The sequence below is a fragment of the Falco punctatus genome (genome assembly GCF_963210335.1).
Source record: "Falco punctatus genome assembly, chromosome: 6".
NCBI lineage: Eukaryota > Metazoa > Chordata > Aves > Falconiformes > Falconidae > Falco > Falco punctatus.
In genome coordinates, this window is record NC_137585.1 from 34,042,042 (window position 1) to 34,060,836 (window position 18,795).

An 18,795-nucleotide genomic window follows, 5' to 3' on the forward strand; every position below is an offset into this window, starting at 1 on the left:
ATCTCCACAGTATTTTCCAACCTTTCTGAAATCCATGTTACCACATACATTCATTTTCACACCCTTGCAGCATTTTGACCAAAGGAAGCTTTGAAGATCTACAGTCCCTCGCAAATTTTCTCTCAGGATAAAGGTTTGCAGGTAGCTTTGGATGACCTAAATTCCTTCTGCCACCAAGAGGGTCAGTCCTTCCTTGATTACAGCTCTTCATCAGTCACACTTAAGTGTATGAATCATTCATAGTCTGTCACCCATGTCCCTGGAGCAGGGAACTGTACCAAATTCTCACCACAGCCTCCAGTCACCACCTTTTTCATTCCCGTTACTCACCACACTACACTATCACAGACTGGCTCCATCACATGGTCTAAAGTGACCCCCAAAAACGACCAACACCCCCCCCCCCAACAGCCCAAACCAAACTTATTTAAGAGGGACCCCTAGAAATACTTTTCCTCCCCTTACCACTGCTTCAAGACAGAAGAGCGCTTCATCCTGGAGGCAGACCAAAGAATAGTTTTGCAAAGCAAATGTAACATTAAACAACTTCACACACATGAAGAACAGCAAGGGGAAAAGTTAAAGCAAACTAGTGCACATAGAATATCTGAACACTAAGCAGAGCTAACATACCACAATACCTTATAGTCCAACCAACAGGCAACTAATTGACTAATTCGGTAATTTCACCTCCTTTACCTCCTGTTCAGGCTGGGAAGGGCTTTTGTAACATAACAGATCTAAAACTGCCTGTTGAAACCCTGAAATGCTTTCCCCTGCTGCTGTACCTCAACCACATTTTAAAAAGCAGGAAAGGGACACACTGGAAAACAAAAGCCTGTCTTACTCCTGCCCCTTAATATTCCGAAATACTTTGCAAGATTGTTCAGTTTTGATAACCTCCTTTCCTACGCTGCAATGGCAAAAATAAGAAAAGCTACAAAGAACAATAAATCAAATTAAGGGTTTCACTCTTCATGGAGGGTACATGAGACAAAGGAGGACTAGTACTATCCAAGAAATCTGAACTCCTCTCCAAAGCATTTTTAAATTGGTCTTTTTAAGCAATTTAAAGCAGATTTTGCTATTAGGACTGGAGGAAGAGCATAGGCTTCAGATAAGGAGCCTCAGTGAGGCCAGATAGGTGAATGATGGCCTATGCACTGCATAGGTCAAACTCTGATTGTCTAAATCTTGGTTAATCAAAAGCAATTATCTGAAAGTCAAATATGCCCTCCAAGTCAGATAACTCTGTGAGACTATAACTTATAACGCACACAGAAATCCTAAATTCCACAGGACCACAAAAAAAAGAGACTATGAATTTTAAGCAGGATAACCGGGAGGACAGTTCAGAGGGTTTTAACCATACTCAAGACTCCCAGCCCAAGGGCCAATCTTCAGAAGCGGCTAGAAAATTAGTCACAATTACTCAGACATTTTTGGTGTCTTCACGCACCCTCAGATTACAGGCTACTAGGTGTGCAATTGCAGTTAGGTATTTAGAGACTACTCAGGGTGAAAATCTCCATTACAGGCAGAGCTGGTAGAGCCAGGCTGGCTGATACTTTCCACTGTTAAGACCCTGTTTTCAGTTGTTTATAATTCTGTGCAACCATTGGAACAGATTTTTTTTTTTTCGTATTATCTGCATTTGATTTCGGGGTTGGTAATTTTTTTTTTTTTGTTACTTCAGCCCTATCAATCAAACCCAAGAAAGAAGCAGGGGACATATTTTGTCATTTGTGATTAAGAAAGAGTGTGTGTGTGTACAGACCGAAATCACCCCACGTACTTTGAAAAGCCTTCAAAGACCTCATATTTAACAGAAAAATTTGCATTTCAGGAATCTATATTTAGCCACCAAAATCTGAGGAACATTGTAACAAAAACTATGGAAAACTACAGTGCCTGTCTTATCAACTAAATCAGCTAGTAAAAGCTATATATAATGGTCAAAATAGGCTGAAAACAAGAAAAAAAAAACTGAGCATGCAAAACCTGGAAAGAATAAATGCTTTATGTTAAATATTAGGAAAGACCCAGCAATGCTTAGAAAGGAAAGGACTTGGATTGTCAACACTGGCAGTGTCATGACAATGTTTTTAAGGCAGGTTACTTGCCATTAGGAATGGTTTAGATATTTTTTTCTAACAGAAAATAGAGAAGCTCTTGAGAGTACCTAGCAGTGCTGCTTGTACCCCATTTTCTGCGATTTCATGCTCATTCAAGGCTCATCTACAGATTCACAGGAGATACCAGCCATTTCAGATCCAGGTCTGGAGATCAATGACTGCAAGGAGACAATCCATGTCCTGTGCTGTGCACCATCCCCTTTGTAGCCATCAAGTAACATGGAGTAGCAGTTACCTACCTCAAATCCAAAAAACCCAAGAAACAGATGTGGAAGTGTAGTGGGAGGCAAGTAAACTGGGACAAGAAGCCTGAGCACCAACAGGACAGACTTAGTGATGGGGGGAAAAAGGGATGGATCAGCCAAGTTTGACCCCAATAGGAATAGAAAAGGCCAATTAAATGAGGAATGCAAGAAGCGGGTGGAGAAGTTAAAAACGCATTAAGACAAGCAGAGTGTAGTGACGACACAGGACAAGGAGAAAGAATAAGCACCAAAACAATCAAGGTAAAGTAGCAGTGTGCTGAAACAGCATGAGACATAACTGGAGAGGAAAGGAGACAGGAACAGCATGGACACAGACTTGCATGGGACAAGCTACAGACCAGGGTCATGAGGAGAGTGTGAGATGATGGATGGCAGGGTGAGACAGGAGAGGTCACGCAGGGATGTAAAAGGGGAAAATGTGCCTACTAGTGTACACTCCCAAAGCCTAAACCAGAGCCTAATACTGCGAAAAGTCACCATTCCTCTGCTGTCAGCAAATACACAAAACCCACTGGCAAATAGATCAAGCTGGCCTGCACAGAAAATGACAGCTAATTACACATCCAGTGCAAGTGGCGGAGGTCTGTGGGATGCATCTGGGATAACCAACCCTGCTACTGATACTTGCAGAGGTCACCATGGTGCCACATATACTGGAGCTGATGGGGATGGGTGGAGGTTTGTCTGGGTTTTCTTTCTTCTCTTGTGGAAAAAAATAGCATGCAATCATGTGATTAAAGACTATCATAAATAGAAACAGAAATAAAGAGAACAAATGAAGGTTTCTTTCCCAACTTAAAACACAGAAATGCCCCGGAATTGAAGTGCCTTCCCATTACCGTCTTGATATCTCCCAATTTAGTTTGTAAATAATATTGTTCAATGGACAGTTTTACAAAGCAAACAAAAAACCCCCAGATATTTTAAACAAAGCACACTGCTCAACAGACCCAGCATTTGTCCTATTTTCTTTTATATAGGCAAAGCGCACTATTTTTTGAAAAAGCTTTCAATTGAGCATTAATTGCTCTAGCTTCTGCAAACCCTATGAAACCAGCCCTCAGTGGTCACAGCACAACTTCTAGCAGCCCAGCAAACCATTCTGCAAAGCACAGGATCATAAATAACTCTGCAGTGGCACACAAATACACTTTTGGTAGGAAAGTCAACATTTCTCTACTCTGATTATGGGGAACATGTCAGGTATAAAGAATACCTGACTAAATCCTTTTAAGTAACATTTGAGAGAAGACTGAGGCAAATTAACCACCTCCTCTCCCTGGTATTTAGAATTCCAAGCGATGCCACTAGTGAATTCTGTGACTCTGTAGCAGGGAGACAAATAGGTTAAGGAACTCATTGCAAAGCAGCAGCTAACCGCACACATTATCTGCTGAAAATGTATCTAAACCAGGAACATCAAGCATTTTACCTGAAGCAGTTAATAAGACCAGAACCCAGGTCTAAAAGACATCAGCCCCCTTACTGCAGCCCCCATTAGCACTAGCGTTAGAATTTTATAGCAGAAGGCCAGTCAATACTGATTAAGTGCAATGGAGCCATCATGAATTAATAACCTGCAGGTAAAGATGTTGCTGGTTTTAAAGGCTTCCCTTCTTCTCAACCTTCAACTTCTAGTATTTTTTAGTAGCTCACCACAACCTTTTCACTAACACAGATAACTTCACAAATTAATAGTTCTTAAAATAACAATAAAACAGTATGTTAAATTTACACAGCCTTGTAATCCGAGTATCACAGTGCATACTGTGGCAAACTTAGGCATCCTCATTTCTCAATTCCCAGGTACCTGGGGATAGTTACCTAGTCACCTGCAGAAGAAATGCATTAGGGAGCAGCGAGGTTATTTCTAGGACAGGGACTTAAGGAAATGGCACTGCTGTATCAAGTTCCCTTTCACATCGCTATCCTGCCTCGGCAGTGTTGAATGCAGTTTCTGCCATCCCAAGCCTACAGCAGTTGGCTTCTACTCCAGTGCACCCGAAAGTGCTCGGCAAAGGCGGTAAAGAGAAAAACACTTTAAAAAACATTCAGTGGGTTCTGACAGGCCCCATTGATTTTTTTTAAGCCCTTAAGAATAAGCCTTTATCATGCAGCAGTTGAATCTTTTAAGTATCACAACAGTTACAGACAGAATCCATAGGCCCACCTCAAGCAACCATGTCCTTACACCAGGGAAAGTGAGCCACAGATCCATCTTTCAATTCCCAGGGGAGATACTCCTGGAAAAGTGACTGGCCAAGATCCCTCTCACACAAACCTCTGCTGCTGACATGGCATCTACAGTGCTAAACCAAAGTCCTATGACAAACAGTAGAACAGAAGCAAAAACTAGAGGATAGGCATAGGCAGGAGTTGGGTACCACAAAAAATAAGCACCGCTTTTCAAAGAGCAAAGAAAGGGGACGAGCACCAGGCCATGGACAGAGAAGCGAGCGATCCCCTCCAGACAGCTCATGCAAGTCTGCAGGAGAAACACCAAACTGAGAAGCAAACAGCAAGAACATCTGGCCTGAAAGGAAAGGGATATGAAATCCTCAAAGCAAGGGAAAAGGACAGAGGTATAATGGTAGCTCCTGAGGAAAAATCAGAAGGGAAAAAAGGGGAGCCTTCCACTACACATAGAAAAAGCTCTCTTTTATTATTATTACTTCTTTTTTTTAGGGGAGGCATGGGATTCCTGCAGCATCCAGCTTGCCTGGAGGGGAACAAATCCTAAAGCGGACATAAGGGGACAGGAGGGGGGAGGCTGTTCTGGGACTCGGTCTCCCTTGCAGACAGTTCAAACAAAGGAGGACCGTCTCCTATAATGGGATGCATTGTACAATTTTAGCTAGCACAAGGTGGCTGTCGTGACAGGGCTCCCTGTCTCCTGTCTTCCCCCCACCCCCCAAATACGCATCCCCTGCATGATCCCAACATGGAGCACAGACAAAGATCCGTTTTATCACACCATTAGTGTAATGGGAGGTAGAGGGAAAGGGAATGAGGCAGAGGAACGAAAAGGAGACAGAGAGGCCTTTAATGAGTCAGCCGCTGCTCTGATTTAAATAAGATCTCCATTTAAGGAGCTCTGCATTTGTTTGGGGTTTTTTCAATTAAAAAAAAAAAAAAATCACTAAGTGAGCAACTTCTGGCTGCACAAGGTTGTCTCACAGCTACACACAGGGTCTGGGAGGGAAAGGGTTATGAAAGGGGGAAGGGAAAGGGAAGAAAATCTCTGGAAAAAATGAGGCTGCTTGCTGGTTCATTTTAACAAGGACATAAATTAGTCTCAAAGCCACAAACGCCATCACCTCCCTGAGCCCTGGGCAGAGTGTAGCAAGTCAAACACGTGCCAAGATAAACGGCGCTGGCTGGAGCCTCTGAGGGGTGCTGGGGGGAACAAGAGGGGGCATGCTGGCAGGCAGGGCAGCAAAGATGCTTCAAATGGTGCCGCAAAATGGAGACTGGTGATCCTGCAGCTGCACAAAAGGGGACCTTCAGATGCTCCTGCCTACACTCACATCAAAAGCTGGGAACTCAAGACAGAGAAAGAAGGAAAACGGGGCGCTGCAGTCAGAAAATAGCAGCTCTCCCTGGTCTGGCTTTAATTACCATGAGCAACCCTTCCTCCTTCTCTTCCCATCTTGGAAGCAGGCCCACCAGCAGGCAGAAGCCCAGGTGAAAGGCTCCATCGTCAGCAGCAGGGAGGGGAGCAGACAATGGCGGGGGGATTCATTACAAAGGCATACGTACATACATACACGCACACACACATGCTCGCTCGGCACTGCCGGCTGCCACATGGGCTGGCGGGACTCCTTAAGGAGGCAGCAGCTCCCTTCCCACTCTCTGAGATGCTCGACACCTTCCCCCTCTCCCAGCCCTGATGGGAAACAGATTCGGAGGAAAACGCCAGCAAGGCACTGGGCTGTCCAAGAAAGGGAGGGCTTTGTGCTCCACGCAAGCCAGCAACCTCACCATGCACCACACAGAGAAAAAGCCTTTTAGCATATAATTCCCATCCACTGAAGACGCTCTCTTTTATCTGCAATTAGCACATGATGTACTAGGCCTCGTTTAACACTCATTTTCACTGATTTAGGATTAAGAGGGATAAGACCAGGGTACTTTCTCTTAATGAATCTGAGCTCTTGCTTTCATTAGCAATTTTGGTTTCCTCTTTTTCAAGCACATTTCTACCTTCCAGCATCTCCCATTTCTTCTCATCACCGTTTCTAGTCTTCCCACCCCACACACTCCCATTTATTTTGTTTCACCAGCCCCTCGTGCCTATACAAAAATTGATCTCCCAGATTTCCAAGGAAGATGAGCAAGCTTACTCCACAAAACACAACAGAACACAGACCAGGCACACAATGCTGTCTGGAGACTGAACCAAACTGAGCAAGAGACCGTAGCAATGCTGAATTCAGTGGCAATTACCAGCTTCACATACCAACGTTTACTTTTCATAAATGAGACAGAGCCTCAGTGAAGTTCACAGGTTGCAAGTAAGGCGACTCCACTGCTTCAAACAGCACTGCAGAATGAGAATAATGTGGCTGGGGATATTGCCCTGGGTGTGCTGCGCTCCTTCAGCCCGCACACGCTGTCCAACCTGCAGCAAAGTACTGCCAAGGACCAGCCTAGCAAGCCAAATGCTGCCCCTGCAAGAAGCAGCACTATGCTACCGCTGAACTCACCCTTGCTGTCTTCCTCAACTCTGCATAAGAGGGCTATCTGTCGTTCATTCAGAGACCCCAACAAAGACGCAGTCTTAGCTCTTCTCCACTACTGCTTATTTTAACATGCATCTTCATCAGCATCAGCTTGTAAACATGCTAAATCCTAGAAACCTATCCTAGCCTAGATAGTACATACTCTTAAGACAGTCATAATTCAAGGTCATCCAGTACTAATAATGCACGGTCTTGATGCCTTCTTTCCCAGGTTAGTAAATTAACTATTTCTGTGGAAGACATTTCCCTGAAGTCTATTACGATATCCCAAACCCTCCCGTTTCAGCCAGTGCTTCAGCAGAACCCCATCCTTCCCAGCTCCGCACATCTCCAAGCCAGCCAGCTCATGCTTCAGGGTGGTTGGTTCTAGGCACACATAAACTACACACACTCTTGTACTGGTGACCCAGGCACCCTTCTACACCACACAGCCACAGACTATGTGCACAATGGTTGCAGACGAGAGCACATTGCAATACAAGGCTGTGCAGAACAACTCTCTGAAATGTGCACACACCAATCTCCAGCTCAGGGGCATACATCTCCATCTAACCAGGCACACTCTCAGCATTCAGCAATACACAAACGGACCCCAACTGCAGACACAGCTTTTCAGCATCATTCGCTAAACAAAATATAGATACAGAAAGCCTCGGGAGATTTCTGCAGAGCTCTTCCATCTCAAAACAGAAAACCTTGGTCCAGATAAAAAGGCATCAGTAATGGAAGGGACTAAACAGCAGGAGCAGAAGGTGGGGCTCGGGAGCCTGGGAAGATACCTTAAGAGTGGACAGAGACCTATTTTTCAGCCACTGACAATCAATAGAAGATGAGAGGCAGAAAGGGTCAAAGCCAGCGTCACTTCTTGCAGCAGATTCATTCTGAGCCAGGCACCCGCTAAAGTGCTGCCCCTTGCAGTGGGACATGCAGGATCTCAGGAGCAGCTAACGAAGGGGGATTCAGCCAGGGCTAAGGAAAACCCAGATCACAGTATGCATCTAGGCTAAAAACCTGCAAAGCTCCACAGGAAAACGGCACTTGTGAAACCCAGATTTGAAGAAAAGTTCCTTCTGAGAGTCCTTCCCTCCACCCCCTTTGGGAATATCCCCCAAAGGTTTCCAGCTCTGCAAGGCACTGCGGGGCATTATATAACGCCTAACTCCGAAGGATTCCTGCTCCGTGATGCTGTTCTCCTCCTCCTCCTCCTCTCTTTGCCCACCCCCCACCACCACCATCTCCGTTGGCAACTTGCAGATGCTGTGAAGAAAAAAGAATTTGAAGAAAAAAAAATTTAAACAAAAATCTAGGAACATATAGCAGCCTTAAAACGCGAGCACTGTCCGATAAAATCCCCGTGCGAGGCAGGGGAAACACAATGGCCCTGGCAGCTGGGTGCGCTCCCTGGGAAACGTCAGCCACTTTCCCCGGGGAAGACACGGGCAGCCCCACGCCTGCAGCCACCTCCCAGGGCTTCCCAGCCCTCACGGCCACCGGCAGCTGGATGGAGAAAGGGCTGGGACGGCGTGTACCTTCGGGATCGGTCGTTCAAAGGCGGGTTTAGCCCAACTCGGGAGCAGGGGCACCCGTGCCCCTCACGCAACGCTTCTCCCTAGAGGGCACTGCGAGGCTGCTCCGGGCAGGGGGCCTGCGGGAACCCCTTCCCCAGCGCGCCCGAGCCGGGTCCCCGGCGCGGCGGGGCTCCCTCCAGCCCCAGCGCCGGGCGCGGGCGGCGCGGAGCCGGGGCAGCCCCGGGGCCGGCAGCCCCGCTCCGCCTGAGCCCCCCGCTCCCCGCCCGCCGCCCAGACAAAGCCGGGCAGGCAGCCACCGCGGCGCGGCACCGGCAGCCCAGCCCAGCCCGCCCGCCGGCCTTACCTGAGTTACCATTTTCTTTTTCTCCATAAACCAAAATGGGGGAGCCCGGCCGCAGGGGAGAGGAAAAAAATATATATATAAAGAGAAAAAAAAAAAAAAGCAGCAGCCCCGTGGAGGCGGGCGGCGGCGGGTGCCTGCGCTGCGCTGCCTCGCCGGCACGGTGCCCCCCGAGCCCTTTTTCCTCCCTTTCTTCTCCCGTGTTCCTCCCTTTCTTCCCCCTCCCTCCCCTCCCTCCCGGCCGCCGCTCCCCCCGCCGCCCCCCCGGCTCAGCCAGATGGCTGCGGGAAGCGCCGCCCCGAATGCCGAAGGTAATTAACGCGAGCCGGGACCGCCCCCGCCGCGCCCCGCCCCGCCCGGCTCGGCCCGGCCACCCCCGCCCGCAGCCCCGGCGGGGCGCTCCCTCGCCGGTTCGCCGGGACCCCCCGCCCCCGGGCAGCCAAGGGGCTCGGCGGGGGCCCGAACGCCAGCTGGAAACAAAAGCGAAGGTCGGGACGATCCCGCGCAGCGCTGCTCCCGGCCCGGCAGGACCCCAGGGCCTGCCCCGCTCCTCCGCACCTACCATTCCCAGCGGCTCGGGTCTGGAGCCGGGCTTCCCCCGGCCGGAGCTCACCGGGCGGCGCAGCGCATCTCCCGGCAAGGAGGATGCTCGGGAGGGAGCTGTCAGTTTGCACAAACCTCCCCCCTGCCACAAAGGGGAGAACGCGTGGGTTACCGGGTGCGCCGGGTGAACCGGAAGCAGTATCCGTGCCAGGATCTGCATTTCTTTCATCATAAAAACTGGAGATCGCTGGACTCCTTCCCAGCTTGCTTTTTTCCCTCCCATTTATCTTCAGTAAGCATCTGGCCCTTAACACCTGAGCACGCCACGGTTGGCAGCATTTGTTCTCCCAGCGACCCTGCACAACAGACCGATATACTGCTACCCCATCTGGCAGATGGGATTCGAGATGCTTGGATTGATTCTTCCCAGCGTTGCACCCACAGAAACCCATGGACAGGGCCGAGCACAGGTCTGCCTCAGTTAGACAAGATGACTGTGCTGATGCTCCAGTGCTCGTGACGCAGAGATAAAACCAGCTCAGGCAAGTTGCCCCTCTGATGTGTCTCATCTTGACACCTGGTCCTGGAGAGACTCCCCAGGCTTTAGCAGCAGCAAAGCCAAATTACGGTGCAGTAACACCTTGCATCCCCATGAGCTGTCCTTTGCACGAATATGCCCAGTTATAATTTACAGTTTAAAAAAGAAAAGGGGGGGGGGGGGGGGGGGGGGAAGCCTAGTGGTTTTGCTTCACAGGCTTCTGCTACTGCACTGTTCCCCAGGCAGCCCATGCTGACCCACGGTGCTTTTCACTTTCCCAGTTTCACTCACTGCAAACTGACCTCTGGCTCCCTCCCTGCCTTCCCCTTTCTCTTCTAATTCAGTAGCAGACCAGCAGGAGCACACATCCCAGCCCAGTTCACTCTTCCAGTGTGAAAAGCCTGAGACCACGCCACCAGCAAACCCGTATGTCCCCGGGAGCATGGAGGCAGAGCACCACAGTCCAGCCGCCCCACACCACCGAACAGTCACCTGTGGTGTGGGGTCCTCGGGGAAGGAGCTAGCCTCCACGGCTGCAGCCCGCATGGCTCTGAGTCAGAATCCACGTTTTTCCAAGTTATCTCACCCTCTCTGCTAAATTGCATATTACGATACTACAGGTTTAAAAGCAGTATTGCAAGACCAGGGAAAGTACTGGATTTATTTTTTTCCCCTCCCCTATTACAAACCTGAGATTCTGGAACACGATTCTGGGTCAAATTTAAACTCTATTTCAAAGCAGCAAAAAGCACAGTGACCTCCTTATACCTTTGCCACAACAAAGTACCAGGTTTCAGCGACATGCACCTCATTCACCAGACCTTTGCAAATCATTCAGGGTAATATCCTGATTCTCTCCACTTAACTCTTAACTGTTGCATTCGCTCTGTCACCTCTGTGCCACAGGGTGGCAATTTCTAGTCCCAGATGTAGGGCTGCAGCACAGACCTTCAGGACAGGGAAATGACATGCTATCATCAGCCACCATTATTAACTGGGATAGCATCATTTCTAATCCGTTTTGGCCTTCACTTTAGGAACCTCTAAAAATATTTGCCATCAAAAAGAATCTTCTAAGGAAAAAGAGGTGCCCGGCTGCACACTGAACCCTCACTTGCAGTGCCTCCCACCACCCAGTTGGAACAACTGCTTTGCTCGTGTGCCAACAGAGTGGGAATTCCCTTCAGTGTGATCTACTGCTGGTCTCCCTCTTTCATCTCCACTGTAGGCCAGAAAGCATCTCCTCCCCCATGCTTGGAATATATCCACCTTTGCTCCTGTTTAGTAAAAGAAAAGCCCCAATTTCCAATGGTTGTGCTCAGGCAACAAGAAATGCAGGTCTGCAGGAGCTCAAATTGCCGCAAAACCAGCCGAAATGAACATTTGATACAGAGTTTCAAAAGATTCAAGGATACCATGGAAAACGTGATTAGACTTGATGAAACTTGAGATCTTTGTTGTCTTGGGCTCTACTGGAGCCCACAAAGCAACACCTGGTAACAAACAAGACTGATAAAATTGGTGAATCTGTGCAACTTGCCTTTCCTCACTAAGGGCCAAAGGGTTCAGATGTTGTCTCGTGGCCAAATGAAATAAATCCGGTAGGCCTCCACTTAGCTTCTCCTACGTGAAAATCATGGTACCACTGCCCAATTTACTATCACCATTTGCCACCCTCTACCAAGAAAACCCAAAGACTCAAACTGCAGAACATGCCGCTGAAAACAACAGAGAAGCATGAGTAGAGCTGAAGGCTGGAAGCCTGAAGAACATAACAGCTCGGTGCCATGAGATCATCCCTCATTCCCTCCTACTTCCTGCTTTTATTCAAAAAGCAACATATTCAAAATGGCTTTAGATGCCACTACTTACGAGTTCTTACAATTTCTCATGCATCACAGGCACATATGCATTCAAACTTCATTACCGTGCTGTAGAAGTAGCATTCTGAAATAGCTACGGGCAAATTTAACTAGCCTGCCTCTGCAGTGTCAGGGCACAGTTTACCATCCTGATCATGCCAGGCAAAGCTCATTGCTCCCATCTGAGCATGTCTGCACCACTTTTATATTCTCTTTGGTGTTAACCCGGATGTACATGATGGTTTTTGGTTGGCTCCCATCATAAAGGAAAATAAGCTCGAGAAGGATGTTTGCACAGCAGGTGACAGGACAAGGCCACTGAAGTCATACTGGCGAGAGCACAGATGAAGAACTAACCTCTGATTTGACTAAGTGGCCTACATGTACACTTTCAAATGCCTGGGTTAGTTTAACACCCATAGGACTCATAAATGGGGAGGGAGGAGGGAGAGAGGGACCGAGGGGGGGAGGGAGAGAGGGACTAGAAAGCCACAAGTACTCTGCTTTCAGAGAGTTTCAGGATTTGTTTTCATTTTTCTCTTGCTATACCTATAATTCCCCTTTGCTACTAGGGTGGAAAGAAAGCACAGCCTTCGATTTTAACATCCCATTACCTGCATTTCTGTGCTGGCTCAAGTTTAGGTGGAGCAAACCTGCCAGCTGGATCAAGGCCAGAGGGAGGAAAAAAAAGTTTCAAGTGCAAAGAACCAATTTATCAGGAACAAATCTTAACAACCAAAAGACACACTTCTGCTGGTGGATTCTATTCATGTGCGTAATAAAACCTCCAGTACAAGGTAGCCTAACAAAACACTCTTTAGTGGCTATCTGATGTATCTCAGGGTAGATTATCTTCAACCACTAGTCTACGTTTCACGTTTTCTGGATAAATTTGGTGCCTGTGCAGACAAGGAATGCTGACAATGAATAGCCAAGGACTGTGCAGAGAACATCATCTTTCACTTGGCTCCAAAAGTATTTGAGCCTGACCCACGGCCTCCGGCTTCTCCAAGACACCACACACCGGGCCAGCAAATCTCACGTGTGTTCCAAATATAGCCCCCTCCCCCAGCAGAGGCTGCAGTACAGGCTTTGCCCTGCCCCAAGCGCAGCTCTCAAACCCACCCATTCCTATCACCTTACACATCCTTGCTGGACCTCCAAATGCAAAAAGGTGACAAATGAGACTTTGTGAGAGGTTTTGGGGGGTGTTTGCTGTCCCTGCAGGACGAACTGCAGTCACATGTACAAGTCACATGCACCCAGACAATGCAGTAAATATACACAACAACACACTTTTGTTGTCAGTTCACACACACACCCCCCCGGGGGGGGGGGGGGGGGGGGGAGAAAAAAAAAAAAGGGGCAAAAATGCAAACCAAAACACGCATCTCAACACAGACCTTGGAGTTGAAGTGTCAAACAGTACCACTCGTGTGCAGGAGCTTCAAAGCCCTCTGCAGAGCCTCCAGGCTGCCAAGGCCTGGGACACACCAAGCCAAGGAGCCCTGCACGGAAACTCTGTCCTTTTACAAGACCAGCACTTAAGCTCTAGTTTTGCCCAAAGAACATAACTGAGCAAACACCAAGACTCTGTAAAGTCACCACTGTCCTTTTGCTTACCTGGACGACTGGGTATTGGTAATCCATACAATACACACCATACATAGCCAAAGATCCTCCAGCTGAAGGCCAAACAGACACAGGACTGGAAGCTTCAAACCCGAGTCTCCGTCTTTCAGCCTTGTGGGAAGGACTCTGGCAGCCCTGCGCAGTGCTTGGCTCAGGCCTCTGGGGCCACTCAGGTTGACACTAGCTCAGCTGAAAATAAAAAGGAGCTGCCTGGCTCGGCTTGGCTCAGCCCCTCTCTTCTGGGATCCAGCAAGGCAGCACTCAACCATAGGCGGCAGAGGCTCCTAAAATTAGAAATCCCCTACTGAAAACAGCCCTGCAAGCCTCGACCGAGGAGCGTCCTGCAACTCCCGGGCAGCAAACAGAGTGACTGTCAGAAAGAGGGGGACACAGGATCTTCACTGCCACTGCTGCCGGGGATGGGAGATAGCAAACAGCATTTAGGATCTGAAAAGAGGATATGTTCTGGGCTCTAGGTGCGTCAGAGGGAATGCTCCCAATCCAGGGCAGGGAAAAACATATGGGACTGTTCCTCCCCCACCCCCATACCCTTCTTGCTGTCCTCGGCAGGGACAGGTGCTGGGATTAGCATAGTAAAACCCTTTGGTGTTGGGGAGGGAGGGAGAGGGGAGAAGCCACATTGACATCTTGCGCTGAAGGGATCTCTTTCACGAGGGAGTATGTGCCCGTATCACTTAACACTTCTCCCTCCCTCCGCACTTGAGGCGGGCAAGGACAGCTGCCGGAACTGGGGCTGCTGGGGGGAGCTGGGCTCTGGGGTGGCCCCCACCACCCCGGCCGCGGGCCTGCAGGTTGCCCTCCTCAGCTGTTCCAGTCAAACTGGGGGTGGAGGAGGGGGGGAGATTAACTCTGCCACAGGGGATGGTGAGCAATGGGGAGAAGGGGGCAAGGCTGGGCAGGACCAGTTGTTGTGCCCGTTTTAGGAAGCCCATCCTCCTCTTTCCCAGGGAGGAATCCGCTCCCTGACCGACAGGGACAGATGAGCTGCCTGGACAGGGGCCGGCAGGCTCACCCTGCTGCCCCGCCAGCCGGACACATTACCTGACACCCAAGAGCCCACTGCTGATTCTTAGAAGACACACCATGGCCGGGGCGGGGTGGGGGGGGGGTGGGCGGGGGTGCCCAACCTCCCAAAGCAAATCCTATGAGGTTTCACCCATCGCTACATCAAACAGCACCAGGTTGACACCAGCCCAAATCTGGGCTCCCGACAAGTTAACAGCCCAAAACCGCAAAAGATTCCCACTTTATCCAAAGGACAGCAGTGATAAAACCCCTCCCTCCAAGGTTTCGAAAATAAGGATCAAAATATAGTGAACAAACCCAAGAAGGGCCATCCGTGTCCCCCCCTCCCCCATTTTAAATTCGTACTCAGAGTTTTTTGCATTTCTAACCTTAAGCTTTTCTGTAGTGCTGCGATGCACCACTGCACTGCTACCTCAGCCTAGCTCTGGCATAGCTGCCTTTCCATCTTTACTGATGATTCCCTGTTCCCCCTCCTCCCCCCCGGCAAGAGTTAAACTTCAGTTTGGGGTTTTTTTTTAAGAGGTTATATACGTGGATCATTATCTAGCAAATTTGCATGTGCAGCACTTTGTAATTTATCTAAGGGGTGCCTAATCCGCAGCCCTCTGACCCACCCAGCCCAGTGGGACAGGCTCTTGGCTTGTCCTCTGCTCCCACTGCCCTTTCCTTCTGAGACACTCAGAAAAGGACAGCTACGAGCTGGGTGAGTGGCTACAGCAGCTGCAGCCCACTCTCATCATCTTTCCTAGGGCCGGCCATGGGGCCGCTTCTTCCTTACAAAAGGAGCATGGCCAATTTGAGGAGTATAAAGCATGACATTTTCTACATCTAAGGAAAAAAAAAAAGTTTCTATAGCCATTGTTTCTGTGTGAAGTTTTGCACTGAGAGAGAAATTAATTGCCCATAAATGGGAAAGCAGCTATGCTTCTAGATCTCTTCACCAGGGAAAACGGATGAGGCTCCCACAGTGAACTTCTATCTCATTCTGCCTTAGGCTAGTTTATTTTGCCCCAGACCCAAACTAGCTTTCTGGAGCTCACATTATGCCTTCTCCTCCTCACCTTCAGACGGCTGTTTGGCCACCTTCCAGCACTCCCCCCAACAGCCCTGCTTTGGGGCACAGATACCATCTGGTTTCCTCTGAATGACAAATACTTTTTTTTTTTTCCTTCTTCTTCGCCTTCTCCTTTCTGTAACTACACATTCAATACGTACCTGCCCTTCATTCTTTTACATAGTTTGTTACTATGCACTCAGGCAATTTACTATCTCCAGTAATATCTTTTTATGAAAAGGAATTAATTTACAAAAAAACAAAGTCTTTTCCACAGCCTGGCTTTTGCTACTCCATATTACTGCCCCAAGTTTTAAAATCAAATCCCTAAGTTAAAATCCTTACATTTATTTCACAATCCAATTCTTGTCATTTCCAACCAGGCCTCAGGGGAATAAAATGTTTCCAAATCCTAGTACAGATATCTTACTATCTATAAATAACCATCAAATGGGCAAAACAAAACAAGGAGGGGCAGCAGGGAGCATCACCTAAGCTCCTCCGTTGTTTTAACTACAGATCCAGATAGAACTGCCATGCTTTAAAGTTTCTGATGCAGATTTAAGTACTCTGCCTTAATCAGCATTAAGGTACTTGGGTGATGCTTTGGTAACAAAGCATTGCACCTCCTGTGTCCCACAGGAAATTAAACGACAAAGACTAGTTTTAAACTTCTATGTGCCAAGATGAATACAGCAGGGCTTTATTGACCAGTAATAAGCTACTTAATTTTATGCAAGGCTGGCCATAATGGCTGGTTTTCTACTGCGCACTGACTTGCAACAAATATTCATCAAATAAGATGGCGCTGCACTCCATAATTTTCTTTTGAGATAAAGGCCCATTACCACATAACCTGCTATGCACATGTATTTCCAGTAACACAGGTTAGGTAACTGTTACAAAAACATAGCCTTGTTCCTGCAAATGCTTACATGCATGCATAATTTTAAAATTACAGAAATATTACGACTGGAAAAGACCTAACACTCAAAATCAGATCAACTGCTACCATACATCATCATCCAACTTCTTCATAAAATTTATCATGCTACAGCTTAGAACTGGGTTTTGCAGCTATACTACCCCAGCCAAAAGGCTGCTCTATAACAGCATCCCCCAGCAGCTGGAATCTGTGTTTGTCACCAGCTTAACATTATTCCTGAGCAACTTCTGCTTGTTCTTTGCTCTTGTGCCAGTACTGCCCTCTGTATCAAACTTATTTTCCTCTTTCCCTTACAAGTAACCTTCCTCATGTATCCCCTCCTCTCTACCCATCTACACAAGCAGTTGTTCCAGTCTTTTGTCACACGACAGGCTTGCTATTCCCCAGTTTCTAGAAGCCCCTTCTTGCACCTGATCCAGTCTATGAGCATCTTTTTTTTTTTTTGACATTACCCAGAACAACATTGTTGGCTCCTAATCAGTTTCACAATTCCAGCACTAAACTGCATCTTCTCTAGTCTCATTAATACTTCCCTCTGGAGCACCACATCAGATGTTGTAGTAACCATCTACAGTAAGACACATCATTCCGTTAAGAAAAATGTGTGTTACTGAGTTAAAAAAAAATAGTTATCTTAAAAACAAATAGGCTGATATGGCACAACCCTATTTTTGATGTATGTGTGTTGCCTTTTATCGCATTTCTCATTTGCGTCCAAGCCTTTAATTAATATTTTTGTGTCAGCATACAGATGAGGTTGGGCCAACAGGTCTGTATTTACTCAGATCATCCCCCATCACCACACCAATAGGGCTATTAAGTTTCCTGTTCTCCAAACATATGAGAGCAATCCTGATTTGATAGATTAAAAATTGTATCAGATCTGCAACTCCATGAAATGGTTCTTTCACTTTCAGGAACAGGTACCCATCCCCAGGCAACCCTGCTCCTCAGCCCAGCCTGCGTGCACTAGGGTCTTTGAAACGTCCAACATGGTTGCTTCTGTGGTAGGTTCATGTCAGTTACCCATCCTGCCCTTGCTCCCATGATCAACTCTACCTTCAACGACAACAATATTTTGTTCAATTCTGTGATCACACCAGTATCCTCATCAACTACCCTATCCCCAACACTAAGCAGCCTCACATCTTCCCTTCTCTCTAATTGTATATTGAGAAACAGTCACCCATTTCCTTAGCAACATCTGCAAGGTTTAACTCAGCCTAATTTTTGGCAGTTGTCATTTCATCCCTACTGACTTTAAAGGCACAGCAATCTCTGCTGATAAATTATTTTGTAAATTGTGGGTTTGTACTAATAGTCTTTATAAGTTAGGTAGAGGTTTCTTCTTACAAATTTTTTCCACTTTACTTGTACCATCAAGAATTTGTTTCCAAAGTACCTCTAACATAAAAGAAAAAAAAAAAAACAAAAAAACCCCACACAAAACAAAACACAACCAACAAACCAAAAAAACAGAACAAAAAAAAAAAAAACCAAACCAAAACCCCAACCAACCAAAAAAACCCCAAACCACACAATTCCACACTCGGAACTCTAAGTTTTCAATCCAGTTCACTGATTTCACTAACTATTTTGCTTCATGCATCAAAGCTTGTATCATGAGCACCCCATCCAAATATGGAGACACGGAGGTTTCTAAACAGCTTGTTTTCCTGTAACAGTCATAGCACCAATAATTCACTCACTGTCTCAACAACAGGTGATGATGCTGCATGACAAAATCTTTTCACCCTATTATCAGCAGCATTTGATCTCCAAGCTATATCTGAGAAATTAAAGTTTCTCATACTAATATTTATTTCTGAGGTATGGGGAATGATATCATTTCAGAGCCTCAAGTTGGTATCCTAATCCAGTCCTAGGAGGGATTACAGCAGACTCACAGTACTCCCTCTGGGACCTCTTTCACCATTCTTCCCCACAGCAATTTTGACCAGAAACACATCCTGCGTTATCAGTTTTACTCTTCTTTCTCCTTTACAGTCCACTGCATACAATACAGCCTATCACTTTTTACATCTACCCTATCTGAACCACACATAATCTTGAATGCACGTTAAAGCCATGATTACCATTCTTGCAGATTGATATTATCCCTATAATATCCAGTTTCATGTTCTGCACCAGTAGCTCT

The 18,795-nt window shown here is 47.3% G+C and overlaps 1 protein-coding gene across 20 annotated transcripts in view; it reads right to left on the reverse strand.

Annotated features, from left to right (window-relative positions):
- Nucleotides 1-18,795, reverse strand: part of RBFOX2 (RNA binding fox-1 homolog 2) — a 176,068-nt gene that overhangs the window by 78,233 nt on the left and 79,040 nt on the right. For 9 of the 20 annotated variants that reach the window (XR_013929016.1, XM_080392910.1, XM_080392922.1 and 6 more), the window contains exon 1: nucleotides 9,578-13,285. The exons of 8 other annotated variants lie outside the window; for them this stretch is intronic. Coding sequence is in view for 11 of the 12 variants with exons in the window: in XM_080392910.1 (XP_080249036.1) it covers nucleotides 9,578-9,841 (264 nt within the window). In the remaining variant the exon portion in view is untranslated. Of the gene's footprint in view, nucleotides 1-9,018; nucleotides 9,540-9,577; nucleotides 13,286-13,581; nucleotides 14,698-18,795 lie in introns of those variants that run through there. 3 more of the 20 variants (XM_080392921.1, XM_080392908.1, XM_080392911.1) reach the window with 3 other exon arrangements.